At 45.9% G+C, this 15,502-nt stretch overlaps 2 protein-coding genes across 12 annotated transcripts in view; both read left to right on the top strand.

Moving 5' to 3' along the window:
* The window catches only part of LOC142882819 (guanine nucleotide exchange factor DBS-like), a 45,158-nt gene extending 41,767 nt beyond the window's left edge, over positions 1 to 3,391 (top strand). For all 10 annotated transcript variants that reach the window (XM_076017496.1, XM_076017495.1, XM_076017494.1 and 7 more), the window contains 2 exons: positions 203 to 306; positions 941 to 3,391. In XM_076017496.1, the coding sequence (XP_075873611.1) occupies positions 203 to 306; positions 941 to 1,020 (184 nt within the window). In that variant the 3' untranslated portion in view covers positions 1,021 to 3,391. The remainder of the gene's footprint in view (positions 1 to 202; positions 307 to 940) is intronic.
* Positions 3,392 to 3,593: 202 nt separating this feature from the next.
* cab39l (calcium binding protein 39-like) lies at positions 3,594 to 14,906 on the top strand. Of its 2 annotated transcripts, XM_076017489.1 has the most exons (10): positions 3,641 to 3,714; positions 4,189 to 4,335; positions 10,161 to 10,325; positions 10,825 to 10,989; positions 11,074 to 11,192; positions 11,269 to 11,437; positions 12,026 to 12,085; positions 13,052 to 13,117; positions 13,568 to 13,711; positions 14,727 to 14,906. In XM_076017489.1, exons 3-10 carry the CDS (start codon positions 10,227 to 10,229, stop codon positions 14,904 to 14,906), a joined length of 1,002 nt encoding a protein of 333 aa, XP_075873604.1. In that variant the 5' UTR covers positions 3,641 to 3,714; positions 4,189 to 4,335; positions 10,161 to 10,226. The 2 variants fall into 2 exon arrangements, with proteins under 2 accessions (XP_075873605.1, XP_075873604.1); XM_076017490.1 differs by lacking the exon at positions 4,189 to 4,335 and having other exon boundaries at positions 3,594 to 3,714.
* The last annotated feature ends 596 nt before the right edge of the window (positions 14,907 to 15,502 follow it).

Below are 15,502 nucleotides of genomic sequence, written 5' to 3'. Positions count from 1 at the left end.
ATTTCTTTTCCATGTACATTTCTATTTTTTCCATTGTGAAAGCTGAGACACTCCTCGAAATTCCGATCCTGAGTCTTGAATCTTTCACTCCAAACCAGCCTGAAAATGCAAAACGCATTTCAGAATTTCCCGAAGCTGTAATCGATGCAGAGTAGCTCCTACGAGGGCTTAAAAATGCCCCTGTGTGTTTCCACTGGTGCAGGTTTGTGAAGAACCTGCGCAGCAGCAAGGAGGGCTGGGTGCCGGCGGCAAACCTCCTCAGCCTCATCTCCGAGTCCAAATCCTCCCAGTCGCTCAGCAGCTCAGGTATGTTTCTCAGGGATTACGTATAATATTTTAAGGAGAATTTTATCCCTTACCTTTTTTTTTCTGGTTGCCTTTAAATGAGCAATTAAAACAAATTTATCAAACTGCTACAATGAAATTCCTCCTCGTGGACACTCACTTATCCAATTGGCACACTGAGGCATGAAAAGCGCCTAAATTAAACGTTTAAAATAGGTTGTGCTAAGGTCACATTGAGTAAACAAATGTTGATGATCGACTTCCAACAATAAACAAGGTTTTATTGGTCAAAGAAGCCACCCATCTTTTCCTTCTCTGGATCCACCCACGTGGAAATGACCAAGTTTAAATTTTTTTTTCATAATTGATGTGTTGCAGGTGGCATGCCAGTAATGCAAAAAAACAAACAAAAAAAAGAGCATGTAAAAGAGCTGTAAAAAATCAAATTTTCATAAAAGAACCTCTTTAAAGGTGCACAGTCAGCAATTCCAACCTGCAGCTCGTAGTAGTTGCTTCCTGGTTTTGGTCACAGCTAAAAGGGACACTGATTGGTCACGCACTGCCGTCAATAAGACCAACCAAACTAATATTTGGAGCTTTATGATTCCGTGCCGGACGTCCTGGGAAACTTTCCAATCTGCTTTTGCCCTGCCAGATGGGAGCGTCTCTGGGAACCTCAGCACTTCGTCCAGCTGCAGCGAGACCTACACCAGCTACTCCGACATCAAGCCCTGAACCCTCCAGCAGGTGGGGTTTACCAGGAGCCTCCCCCCTCCCTGAGCCTCACAGGAGGATGAAGCCATCCATCCATCATCACCACCTCCGTGTTGTTTCCCGTCTCTTGTATTTGCGATATTTGAATATTGTAAGTACCAGCATAGCTGCAGTATTACGTCTAAAACTGTTCCGCCGTCGTACCCCAAAGATACACACACGTCTTGTCATCCCCTCCTGTCAGGCTCAAGAAAAGCTCTGTTTTTTTGTTGAACCCGCCGTACTATGTAGCATAAAAGCGGACTCTCAGTACCTGCACTATCACACCAGCCGCCGGCTGCATCCACCCGGTCGAAAGCCGAGGCCTCTGGCAACCTGGCTACACATTTTTTGCCGTGAAAACCGCAGGCGGGGGCGTGAGGGGAGTTGATACTACGGTATTTCCTGCGACATGTGGCCTCTGGTGTCGGACATTAAACGTACACTGTGAAAACTGGCAGCTGGCTGCAAGCAGGGGCGCAAGAAAAGAAAAGAAAAGCAAAACGCTCCCGGTAATATCTCTGAGTGGGCGACGTTCAAGGCTAGGAGCAGAGAGCCTGGGCGCTAATTTGTAATAGTTGGAACAGCACCACCTGGTGGCCATTGCGTTTCTTTCGCTTACCCAGCGAATTTCCTGAGCAGAAAACTGGAGCTTTTTTCTGCTTTTTAAAGATTTTTATTAATTTATTTTTTCCTTTGATCTTGTATGTCTTGGATTCAACTTCCAGGAAGCTGAGCAGCCGGGTGCGCAGGTGAGACAGCATACCTGTGGCATGTCACAAACCCAGAAACTGTGAGGTGACGATACACTTGGCAGCAGTTGCTCACACGTTGCCGTATTAATGTCTGTATGGCGTCCTAAAAGAAATCCCAGTTTCCCAATTGTTCTGGTGAACTGGAGTCACTTGGCGGGTGCGACATTATTTCCCTTTTGGCTGAATTGTTCCGATTTGAAAGCTCTGCTCTGGGTTTTAAATCCAGTTTTTTTGTGTGCCGGCGACTGCGCTCACCTATCTTTGGTCAGCGGTGCTGCAACAATAGCAGGCTTTGTCTCCCCCGCCCCGCACTCCCAGCCCCGCTCAGGCATGTGACAGTTGCAGCTTTTCATTATGCTTGCAGCGCCGGCTCCAAGAGCAATATTTATTCGGTAATTCCATTTTGTTTGTTTGCCTTTTTTTTTTTTTTTTTTTTTTAACAATTTTGAATCATGAATGTAGCTGAGTCATCGTCGCAACGTGGTGCAATACACACTTTTTGCATTTTTTAAATTAAATTTGTTACATGTCTGACTTTTGTGGTGTTGCACAGTAGGGGTGGTGCAACTTAGCCTGGGGATGTTGATTCAGATTGGTCGGTGGCACACCCAACCGGACAACCAGCTGCTGGGACACCCATCCGTAAACACCAGGACCTGTTTTTGTTTTTCTCCTCCTCCTTCTTTTCTTCCTTTTTCTTTTGCATTCTGCAATCTCTACTTATTATTTTCCACAGAGCGCACTGTAAAACAACAATCACTTTCTCTGTCTCCAGTGTTGAATGTGTGACTATGGTGAGCAAAAGCAGTGGGGCGTAAATGTAAAAAAAAAAAAGAAAAAAATTGCCAGTGCCACCTGTGCGTCGGTGTGTTTGTCCGCTGGCTCGGTGACGAGGCCTCTGTTCGCTCAGCCGCAAAAATCACATCTGCTCGCCATTAGAACCGCGACGGAGTCCTGTTCGAAAAAGGCCGAGGTTTTGTGTTGTTCAGTGTGAGCTGTGTACGAACTAAGAAATGTGTGTTACACCTGTACAGACCACTATACCTCACATCGTCGTCTTTGAGAGCATAAATATTATGCAGAGGGTTGTATGTGTTTTTTTTTGTTTGTTTGTTTTTTCCGGGGTCGTGTATCATTACTCTGTCGCACGTCAGCTCTGCCCTCGTTCATTTTTGAAAGATAAGAATTTTTGACACACTGTTGCATTAAATGAGAGTTTTTGTTTTGTTTCTGTTTTTATTTTATTTTTTGCCCTCCTGTGAAAGCTGACACGGGCACTAAACTTGTCAGTGTTTTAGGACAGGACAGGCAAAAAGTACTCCTTTTTCCTTTTCTTTCCTTCAACTTTTCGACTCAGAGGCCGGAGAGAAGAAAAGAGAGGGCTTATATATACATATATATATATATTTTTAAAGTTTCTCTTTATGCAGCACATTGCAGCGAATCACTGTTGTTATTTTCCTACTGTATCTACCGAGTATGGTGTCAATATGAAGATGTTATAATGAGACATATCTGTGTATATTTGTAAATATGTAATTCTGTCTTGTAAGTAAAATGCAAAGCAGCTTTAATAAAGTCTGAAATGGTTTCCTCTACGTGTTTCTATCTTTTAATTATTTGTTTGTACTTCGTTTCTGTTTGTATTGTTTTATAATTGATGTTGAAGTAACATGCGCTCATCGTGAAAACGCTCAGAATGTATTCATAGCGTTATCATTGGTCTTGCATTTTAATCCGGAAGTGTAATTCAAACCACGTGATAGCTGACTTCCAATCAGCTTCCCCCCCCCCCCCCCTTTGGACTGTCATAACTTGCCCCGGGGTTCGTTCCAATAAGTGCACTAGTCGCCCTTTGGTCTCCTTTGGTCTTCCGACGCTGTCAATAAAAGCGAGTCATGTTTCGAGGATAGTCCTGAGGGTAAGTCTGTGTATATGTATTCTTATATTCGCCTATGCGAGTGACGTATACTCTCATAATTGATGTGACAAGGCTCTTTAAAGAATTCCATGAGGGAAGATGCGGCTGGAAAGATACAGATTCGTTAAGTTCGCAAAATGAGGCTAGGGCTTCGCCGGAAGTGAGGAGGCCTGCTCTTAAAGAGAGTGTTTGTCGGCGTTAGTGCGCTGCAGCCTTTAATTATTAGTTGTATCAGTTCAAAAATACCGACATAGACCGTGTATTGATTAGCAGACATTGTTAAAGCCTCCACGTCCCTTCCTTGACGCGTCATTTCAAACAGGCGCTGGCGCGCCAGGGTTTTATTCCGAAGAACCAACACCGGAAGCCTCCAGAATTGTGGCTCTCGCCAGCTTGTCAGACCACCAGATGGAATTCTGCGCTGCCTTCCTAACGGATTCCACACATTTTCAATTGTATTGCGGACACTTTTAGTTGACATTCCCACCGGCTAACAACCCTGGCGTGACCGTGGAAAGCCCTTTATTTCCGCCAGGCGAGAGCGCGCTGCGAACCGGGCGGGGACGGAGAGGCGGTCGGAAGACGTTCGAAGCTCGCCGTAACATCTTCCTCTTGCTGAAGGTAGGGTTCACAGCCCTCACTGTCTATTGTACTTGCATATATATCACTGCCCTTGACAGCCATTGTAACTTAATTCGTGGCGGAGACGCATGGGGTGGGTGTTACGACAAGAAACGGAGCCGTGTTGATTGTGTATCTTCCGCAGTGACTCGGAAGGAGCTGTGATTACGCTTATTAAAAATCTGTCAAACAATACGGGAGTTGAGCCCCGCCAGCAGCTGAAAGGGGTGTAGCCTGGTGAAGTCACACTGTCTGCCTCTGTTTATGCGGCCGTGGTTGTGTTTAATTCACTCCCGTGTTCACGTCCGGCGGCTCTTATCTCTCTAAACGGTGCGGTGCCCTTCACGGAAGCTGCGATTCCTCCGCGGCACTAGATGTTTTCGTCGCGTGTGTGTGTGTGTGTGTGTGTGTGTGTGTGTGTGTGTGTGTGTGTGTGTGTGTGTGTGTGTGTGTGTGTGTGTGTTTTTCTTGTCTTCTTCCCCTGTGTTACTTCAGACGGCCGACATCGAGCTAACCTGAATGACAACAACACCGCTTCCGGTCATGTGTCATGAAAAGCAAAAATTGTCACTTCGAATATTGTGAAGTAGTTTACAAACCTTATTATTATTATTATTAGTAGTAGTAGTAGCAGTAGTAGTAGTAGTATTACATTTTCCTTTTGCTGCAATCCAAATCCAAATATGAGGAGAAGTTAACGTGTAATTGGTAGTATTTAAATGTTATGAATGTCAATAACGTAGTGCCACTGTGTTAATGGATAGTGACATGAAGCGTATATATGTATGTGTGCAGTATCAATAGTACTGTATAACAGCTACATAATTAAGAGTTTCAAATGTGTTTGTTTCTCTGACTTTGATTGTTTTTCTTTTTAAATTCAGAACGTCTACAGGTCCATTCTCCTATGAGGAGAGTTCAATTCTGCGGTAAATGTGTGAAAATGTGGCTTTGCTTTGAATTTGAAAACACCGCTCTGGCTGCAAAGTGATTTCCTGAGGCTGTCCTTGTTCTGCTTGACATGGACAGTCCGGTTCAGACACACTGGGCTCCTATGTCCTGGCAGCACAGGCCCGTCTGTGACTGCGGCCAAACGATATGAACTCTCCTGATTTAGCAGCTGCGCACATAAAGTTCTTGTCCAGCGCGGTCCTAAGTGAGTTGATTCGTCCGAACTGAACTCCACCTCAGCCCCTGCGTCACTTTAGTGCATCACTCAGGCTGAAGCAGTCACAAACTGACAGACACTGCTGTGTTTGTACCCTCCACTTTGACTGAGAGTTCTAAATTAATTCACTTTTGTCAAGGAAACCTCTCTGTGGGAATTCGCAGCTATTCCAGTCGGACGGTTGGATGAGAGGTGAAGTGCTGGTTTGTCCCTGCGCGTGTGATAGGAACTAAATTAGGATAGGACCTCGCCCCGCACACTCAATTGAGCAAACAAATTCCTCCGTTGACTTGCAAGCCGGGTGTCCTCTTCTGTCTCCTTTAGCCATCACCTTGTCGAATCAAAAGTTGCGCATGCAGCATGTGAGGCCGTGAAGGCTCCCGTGTGTGCTTCACTCCACTTCTTACATGCATTGACGTGACTTTTTCTTTATATTTGAATCCCTATTTGTCTCTTGGGGATGTTTTCTGTCATTTCAAGGCCCCCCAGAAGGCTTTCAAACTGCATCATAGCCGTATATTATGCATAAAATGTGCTTTTGTCAGGTACCGGCGTTGAGCAACAGGCCGCTTTGGCGACAAGTGGTTGAGTGAGTGCGTAAGAATGCGTGAGAGGCTTTGTTGCCTCTCGTGTTAAAATTGTGTTTGTTTGTGTTGCCCCTGCATTCCAGATAATGAATAAATAGGGGTGAGTGTGGAAAAAAAACGAAACGGCAGACAGCTAGGACAGGTTGCGTGGCGATAGGTTTCAGTTTAGAGGCATGTGGTCGCTGCATAGAGTCTCATTATAAGACGTTCAGTGCACCGAGACAGTAACATAATATTAGCTCAATGAGATTCTGGTGTTTTAGCCCAAGAGATGTCGCAAAGTTAAGTTGCTTTTTGTCTGCAAGTGGAGTGAATGCAGTCAGATAGTGAGTTATAGAAAATTGGTGTAGTTATTGTAATGTAAAAAAAAAAAATTGTGATTGTATTGTTTTGCGATTTAAATACCATAACAATATCATAGTTGGGGTTCCTGACACCAACTTCTCAGAAGAATAATTTTTTTCTCGTATTGTCCAGAAAAGAATCGGAATGAGAATCAGAATCAGAATCAGAATCAGAATCAGCTTTATTGACCAAGGTGTTGCATGCCAAACAAGGAATCTGACTGCGGGTTTTCTCTATCCCACTACTTTGGTTAAAAAAACAAAAACAAACTACAGAATAAGTAAAAGCAAGGGAAAACAATGTGCAACCGGAAGTATAAATAAACTATAAGGTATAAACGGTGATCAAAACACATCTTTCTTTCTTTCTTTCTTTCTTTCTTTCTTTCTTTCTTTCTTTTTAATGTACTGCTATTGTTGCAGTCGCCTCTTGCGTTTGTGGAAAGTCAAGGCAGACGCAGGTCCTGCGCAGGCTGAACTCACGCCAAAGCAGCTTTTTGTGCACGGGCCGTGAAATGCCCCGCATGCTGTCACTTCCCCGCTGCTGTGCGATACGCACTTATGTGTGACAGGCCGCACTCTCCGCCAGACCGGCAGGCTGTCGATTAGTCACCGGATCGGCTGCTGCCGCTGCCGCCGCTGCTGCTGCTGCTCGAGGTGCGTCTCCGCTGTAACGTGACGCTGCAGGAGGAGGAGGAGGAGGAGCAGGAGCAGGAAGATGACTTATGTAACTGGCAGTCATTCATTCATGCGCGGGTTGGGCCGGTCGATAAGGTGACCAGCAGCCCCACGCGTGGAGGTTGTCAATACTGCAGGGCGAGAGCGCTCACGACTGGGAGCGTGTCAACGTCGACGAGACGGCCGCGGCAAAAGATTTTGACGCATTATTTTCATTATGTAACGGGCGAAAAGCCTTAAAGAGTTAAACGTTACGGCTAAATATAAGCTGTGTTATCCGGCTGGCTGCACCGGCGGAGCTGCTGGGTGGATCCTCCTCCTATACAGCTGGCAACGCCACTGCTGGATAAGGCCTTTGATTTATTAGAAACAGAGCAGAGAGATGTCAAAGCTCAGGGCCACGAGGAGCCTCGACTGCAGCGAGGAAACCCAACATCATCTGGAAAAGACTGAGTCAAACACACATATACGTGTGTGTATATATATCTCAAACATTCAAAACTTTATTTGTACCATGCTTTTCATGCATTATCAATGTAACTCAAAAGAACAATGAAACAGAAATGCAACACGTAATAAGAACACGCTAATGGCATATGTATGTGTATATGTATGTATGTTTGTGTGTGTGTATATATATATATGTTTATATATGTACACACACACACACACACACACACACACACATATATATATACATATACAGTATGTGTGTGTGTGTGTGTGTGTATATGTATATATGTATATATACATTTACATATTTACATATATATACATATGTGTGTGTGTGTGTGTTTACATCTGTGAAACACACATTTTTGTGTGGATATATATGTATATGTATACATGTATATGTGTGTATGTGTATGTATATATACATGTATATAATTTGTATCTTGCTAGGGGTTTTTAGCCTCTTCACACTCCCGCATGACTTTCCAGCCGCACTATTGAATCACCCTGTTGTTTGTCCGTAACCAAGTTCCACGCACGGTCTGTTGCGAACGCAGAGAGAGCGCCTTCTGTGGGACGGGGTGTGGAAGGACGCAACAACACTGCGCCGTCTCTGGATGCAGGAGGAGGACGACGACTCTGTGTCGGACTTTTAAATCTGTAGGACGAGTGGAGAGAGAGAGAGAGAGACGCACGCGCGCGGCACACTGAATTATTTAGAGTGCGCCGGTGCAACCGGAAGCGAGTGGTGTGGTTTTGTTTTTTTGCGTGCGCTTTTACATTAAGCTCCCGTGTCACAACCACAGCGGGGGCTCACCCCGTAATCCAGCAGAAATCTTCTTACGGCTGAAATATGCCGTCCACAGCGTCTCTGCCCAGGTCGCTCACAGTTCTCCGAGGAGAAGCAAACTAACACTCTTCAAAGAGCCGTGTGCACCTTCCACCATATAGCGCGAGAGGGATCCCGCCCGCCGCGACGGACACTAAGCGAGGGGGAAGGTCAGGCGTTGCTCAAGCAGAAAACCAAAAAACCAAAAAGGGCTTCAACATAGTCTGGCTGATGTGAAAGTGGATATTATATCAATACACGTGTTTTAAATAAAAACCCCAGCCAGCCCTCCCACCAAACAGACCCTGGAGAAAAGGCTTTGCTGTAACTCAGGACGTGTTGTGCAGAGGCGTCTATGCTGTCTGCACTGGAGGCTCCTTCGCTTTCCCATAATTACACATGCAAAATTAATATGCAGGGTAATGCCGAGACCGTTCACAGTTAGATTATAGCAAAGTGGAGCAGCCAGCTGTGTGTGTGTGTGTGTGTGCGCGCGCTCAAGCCCACTGGGCGCCAGATTAATTCCATTACATAACATGTAGTCGGTCTTAAGAAGGCAGCAAGCTGCAAATGAAGACTTGAAGCTTGCCATCAAACAGCCCATCAGGTGTTTTTGTTGATCCCAAGATCCCAAGAATTCCCCCCAGCGCTTTGGCTCAAAAAGCTGACTCGTAAAAAATAGAATAGAATAGAAAAAAATAGAACGCCTTTATTCTTGCCAGAGTGGGGGAAATTTGCCTCATTACAGTGCAAAAAGGATGGGAAAGTATACTAATTAAAAGAAATGAGGCAATAAAAAATGAAATATTTGTAGGGTATGAAAGGAAAAAAAACAAGACGTTTACGTCTTATGGACAGTTGGAACACAGATCAATCAAAGCGTACGTCTAAAGTCGTTTTCCAACCCCACCCCCCCTTAACACACACACACACACACACACACACACGATTCTGAAGCTGCGAGTAGGGGTGAGGGGGGATTAGCAGTCACATGTTTTAGAACAGACATGGCCAAACTATGGCCCTGGGGGCCATATGCGGCCCGTTAAGCTTTTTGATCCGGCCCGCCAAAGTTGAAGACATTACATCAATAGTCAGTAAGTCATAAAACAGCTGCGTTTCACCCATTCGTTCAGTGTTTTTCAGAGTCATTTCAATAAACAGCTGAACACCGTGACAGATTTTTTCCTGCTATGAGGCGGCTCACCAGAACCCCCCCACCCCCACACCCCCACACCCCCACACCCCTCACTGTAGCCCCACCACCATGTTTGCCCAACCCTGCTCTAGAACCTCCCAGAACGCGTTGAGGAAACGAGACCCCGTAGTTCACCGTTTCTCCAGTGTCACTACCGCTCAGGAGGGGTCGCCCGGTGACCCAGGGGGCCGCAGCTGTGAGGCTGGAATGTTTCATGTGTGTGTGTGTGTGTGTGATCAGTCATGCACTCACAGACACACACACACACACACACACACACACACGAGCATCCTTCCCAGCGTCTGGCTCTTAAAGGGGGAGAACGATCTGAAAGCTCTGCACAAAGCAGTGCACCTGCACTGTGAGCCATGAGTTTGTTCTGAAACTGGACACACGTGAAGGGCGACGGTCTTCCAGTTCTTCAGTTGAAAAAGAATCAAAACAAAACAAAAAATAATCCAGCATCAGCAGGGCAGAATCCATCGTTCACCCCGTCTTCTCTCGCCTGTGTTTTTTTGTTTTCTTTGGGTTTTTTTTTTATTTGTATTTGTTTTGCTGTGTCCACCAGGGTGTGTCCCGAGGGTGCGAGAGCGACAGTGAGAGAGAGGCCCAGCGTTGTCCGCACAGCAACAACATGCCGCTGTTCGGGAAGTCCCACAAGAGTCCCACCGACATTGTCAAGACGCTGAAGGAGAACCTGGCGGTCCTGACCAAGCAGAAGAAGACCGACAAGGTGTGTGTGTGTGTGTGTGTGTGTGTGTGTGTGTGTGTGTGTGTGTGTGTGTGTGTGTGTGTGTGTGTGTGTGTGTGTGTGTGTGCTCAATGTGCTTGCACGTGTCTGAGAGCGTGGAGCTTCCTGGCAGGGAAGTGTCAGGAGATGACAGGACCAGGCTGCTCCACTTTCACAGAGGCCTGTCACCCTGAGGCCCCTTCACACCCGGAGCACACACACGCACACACTTTTCCTCCTTCAATCAGAATGATTACATTTGATGATTCTTGATTCCTCCTCCTCCTCCGCTTCTTCTTCCTCCTTCTCCTCCTCCATCTCCACCTCCTCTTCTTCCTCCTCCTCCTCTTGTTCTTCCTCCTTCTCTTCCTCCTTCTCCTCCTCCATCTCCACCTCCTCTTCTTCCTCCTCCTCCTCTTGTTCTTCCTCCTTCTCTTCCTCCTTCTCCTCCTCCTACTCCTCTTCTTCTTCTTCCTCCTTCTCCTCCCCCCCCCCCCCCAAGGCGTCCGAGGAGGTGTCCAAGTGTCTGGTGTCGATGAAGGAGATCCTGTACGGCAGCAACGACAAGGAGCCTCACACGGAGACGGTGGCCCAGCTGGCCCAGGAGCTGTACAACAGCGGGCTGCTCATCTCGCTGGTGGAGAACCTGCAGGTCATCGACTTTGAGGTGAAGACGGCGACCCCGGTCATGTGATCACATGCCTCCCACACTAGCAGTTTGTGAACTGTTGATGGTGCTGCTTTTTTCCAGGGGAAGAAAGACGTGTGTCAGATCTTCAACAACATCCTGCGGAGGCAGATCGGGACCAGGACTCCCACCGTGGAGTACTTCTGCTCCCACCAGGAGGTGCTCTTCATTCTGCTGAAAGGGTGAGGCGCACTCCTACACACACTCCTGCGAATCCCCGCCAGCGGGTCTTGACGGCGCCGGCTCCTCCGCCCGCAGCTACGAGACGCCGCAGGTGGCGCTGAACTGCGGCATCATGCTGAGGGAGTGCATCCGCTACGAGCTGCTGGCCAAGGTCCTCCTCCAGTCCCAACACTTCCACGACTTCTTCGACTACGTGGAGATGTCCACCTTCGACATCGCCTCGGACGCCTTCGCCACCTTCAAGGTGCGACTGAGGCTTTTTCCACGCAGGGCTTGGCATATCGTCTGACTCTCGCTTTGAAGGCTGAGCCAGATTGAAAGGGGGAAAGCCAGGTGTGAATGGTGCAGAGCCGGAATGAAGCTGGAAGCTTGCAAACCTTCAAGGGTCCTGTTATTGCGACGGCTTATTATTCACTTGAATTATAAAAGATAAAAAAAAAAAAAAAAAAAAGACTTTATTTCACACACAAAAAATGCACATCCAGAAACATTTTCGACTGGTGGGGCCGCACTGGGTTGAAAACAAAGCGTAACAACAAAATCAGTGTCTTTGAAGCCCCACTGTGTTCCGCTCTTTATTGAAATGACTCTGAAAACACTGGAAAAATTGGACAAATGCAGCTATTTTATGACTTACCGACTATTAATATTATTTCTTCAAGTTGGGCGGACCGGATTAAAAAGCTTAACGGGCCGCACATGGCCCCCGGGCCGCAGTTTGCCCATGTCTGTTGTAGCAGCTTTGTCACAAAGCACAAGGTAGTTGTAAAAATAAATAAATAAATAAACAAATGAATAAACAAACCCCCCCCCCCCCCGTTTCTGTCGACAGGATCTCCTGACGAGGCACAAAGTGCTGGTGGCCGAGCACCTCGAGCAGAACTACGACGCCGTGAGTCTGACACGCCCCCCCCGCCCCACACACACACACACACACACACACACACACACACACGCACACGCACACACACACATTCCAAACATGATGGATTACCCTGCGTGCCCCTCACGCTTTGACCACGTTTTCGCAACACACGCGGCCCCAGCGTGCACACAAACCGCAAAATGCAAGCTGCCGCCGGGGGGCTAATTTGGACGCGTAAACAAACAAAGCCCCGCCCCCTCGTCTCATTGAACGCAATGAGGTTCAACTGGTTTGGAAGTAAGACATCAAGCAGAATTCACTTCCAGGAAAAGCGACTCAGTGGAAAGCCAGCGACAAAGCCCCACTCAGTGTCGGCAGAGGGGGGGGGGGGGCACCTTTCACTGGAAGGGCCCTCCGGGGGCCCCCGGGGTTCCGGAGAAACGCCGGGTTCTTCACCCCAGAGACTGCATGTTGACAGGTGCCACGGCGAGGCCTGTCCACACGCTCCAGGTCCAGCCTCAAAAAATAAAGCCCAAAACTCAGTGGCAGGAAAAAAAAACAAAAGTGAAACATAAGTTTTACGTAATACAAAGTAAAAGAAAAAAAGATTCAAAAAGTAATGTCAAGTACAGATGAGGGTGTTTGAAGTGTTGCAATACTATACAGTACAATGCATATATAATAGTTGCAACCAATGAAATGCAAAGTGGGACACTATTCCATTTAGTATATAATAACACGATCAACAGTAATGGTAGTAAATACAAAGGGTTACCGGCTACGACTTGAGTGCCTGCTCTGCGTGCAGATTGTCTTCTTTGAGCCGCAGACAGGCTGGTGGGCGGGGGCAGACAGGCTGGTGGGCGGGGTCAAAATGGGACTCGACGTCATCGCATCGCGTCTCACTTTAGCTCCAGACGAGAACCACAGGAAGAACTGCATGTTTTGTTCTTTTATGTCTTGGTGTCTGAATATCTCCCTTCGTGATTGCAGGTGTTCACCAACTACGAGAAGCTGCTGCACTCGGAAAACTACGTCACCAAGAGGCAGTCTCTGAAGGTCGGCCACGCCCTCTTGCTACACGAGAAAATAGAATAAAACACAGTTCATGTCGCAGGGCAGAGCGTTCACCAAAGCTTCAGAAGAAGTCTGTTGACACAAGTTGCTTTAATTCAACTCGGTTTCCACTTCGGCCAGCGACTCTGAGGGTTGCTTTTGATCTAATACTGCCATCTACTGGACAGAAAACGTTACAACTACTTGCGATAACCGCTTCAGAGGCCTAAATAGGAGAATGCGCTGCAAGAATTTAAATGATTAAAATTAAAGGTACAGTGTGTCACAGTTTTTAAGAAGCATTTAGTCTTTATTGTACTTGCGAGTACGCACTTTTATGAATGTATTAATGGGCAGCATGTTAAGCGTTTACCAATGTAAAAAGCATAAATCAAGCCGTATTTTACACACTGGACCCTGAAAGCGGGAGTGTTTTTCTGTGTGTCTGTGCAGCTTCTTGGCGAGCTGCTGCTGGACCGGCACAACTTCACGGTGATGACGCGCTACATCAGCAAGGCCGAGAACCTCAAGCTGATGATGAACCTGCTGAGGGACAAGAGCCCCAACATCCAGTTCGAAGCCTTCCACGTCTTCAAGGTAGCAACAGTGAACAAAGACGTTTCAATGAATGAGAAGTTGAACGACAAGTTCAGTGACATCAGGCATTTTTAGCCACGCACCGATATCACATTTCTACCGAGCAAGTAGAGTACACGCACTTGCAGTTTGGTACAAACCGATGACCGAGTACTGAATGAGGTCATTACACATTATACAATTACTTTGATTTATTTTCCCACAGACGCTCTGTTATTCGAACAACACCCCTCAGTATGTTTTTCTAGAGCATGAAACACAAGTTTCACTGCATTGAACAAAATTGCCATATACCTACATATAAAACTGGTGTCTGTGTTGTGGTATTGATGTGTAAAATATATATATATACATATATACAGGTACGACCCAGAGAATTAGAATATCCTGAGAAGGTTGTTGTGTTTCTGCAATTCAACTTAAAGGGGGAATTTGACATATTATATAAAGGAATAATATGCAAATCAGCATATTTCAAGTTTTTATTTCTTTGGATTTTGCTGATCGGGTCTTGCAGCTTAAAAAAAAACCTCAAATTTTATAATAATTTTCTTGAGTTTGTGGGTTTGTGGTTTTAATAAGCTGAAAATCTTAATCAGCAAAGTGACAACAAGGAACTGCTGGAGATGGCAAAAAATTTGTTGGTTTCATCTTTTATGTTAAATTGCCAAAATAAAACAACTTTTACTTGATATTCAAATTTTTCGGGTAGTACCTGTGTATATATATATATATTTAGTAAGATTCCACAGCACCGAAACATTTACGTTCCACTTTCTATCATGTCTAGTAAATAAGTGATTGAATTGAGTTGTTGAGTTGTGTGTCCTGCAAAATGATTGGCCATTATGTTCCCTATGAATGTAAATGTATTTTTTAAAAAAGGGAGGAAACAGCCCACAAAGCTGCAACCCGATCAAAACAAGTAGTCGTAGTAGTAGTAGTACTTCACCCTCGGTATCGGTGCATCCCTAGTTATTTTTGTAACAAAAACTGTCCCCCCCCCGTCCACCAGGTGTTTGTGGCGAACCCCAACAAGACGCAGCCCATCGTGGACATCCTGCTCAAGAACCAGACCAAACTCATCGACTTCTTGAACAACTTCCAGAAGGAGCGCACGGACGACGAGCAGTTCAACGACGAGAAGACCTACCTAATCAAACAGATCAAGGATCTGAAGAAGCCGGCCTCCTAGAGCAGCGCTGCTCCTCCCCACCCCCACCTCCCCACCACCCCCCCACCCGTCTTTGTATCAATAGGAAGACGTACGGTAGATACAAATAACAACAATAATAACAGTGGTTATTCTATTTGAAAAAAATAATTCTCCAATATGTTATTGGTCTTTTGTTTTGTTTTGTTTGTTGTTTTTTTCTTTATTTCACTCATAACTCATGCAGAAGTAGCTTTTAAATCACTGATCTAGTTTCTTTCCACTTGTAATTTATTACGTTTTTCTTCCATCTGTAGCAATAGTGCCACAACTTGCAGTGTGGGAGGTGGGCAGTCTGAAGAAAAACACAGCACACGGGCTAGTTTCTTACAGCTAGTCGCAAAAATCCGGAATGAAGAATTAAAAAAAAAAAAAAAAAACGCACACACACAAAGGAATTAGACTTATATATTTTAACTTTTTTAATTTTGGACAAACGCTTTCAGTTGAGTTATCTTATGAAAAATTTGAAACCAGCGGTAACTGCTTGTCGTTGAAAAGAAGAAAAAAAACTCTTTAGCCAAATGGTCATGTCAGTTAGCTTCTGCTAGCTAGCCAAACTCTTCTTCTTCTTCTTC

Source organism: Nelusetta ayraudi, unplaced genomic scaffold (assembly GCF_046127955.1).
Source record: "Nelusetta ayraudi isolate G7.1 ecotype Tasmania unplaced genomic scaffold, CSIRO-AGI_Nayr_v1 ptg000006l, whole genome shotgun sequence".
Lineage (NCBI taxonomy): Eukaryota > Metazoa > Chordata > Actinopteri > Tetraodontiformes > Monacanthidae > Nelusetta > Nelusetta ayraudi.
The sequence above is the reverse complement of the archived record's forward strand: the minus strand, read 5'-3'. Positions and strand labels throughout refer to the sequence as shown.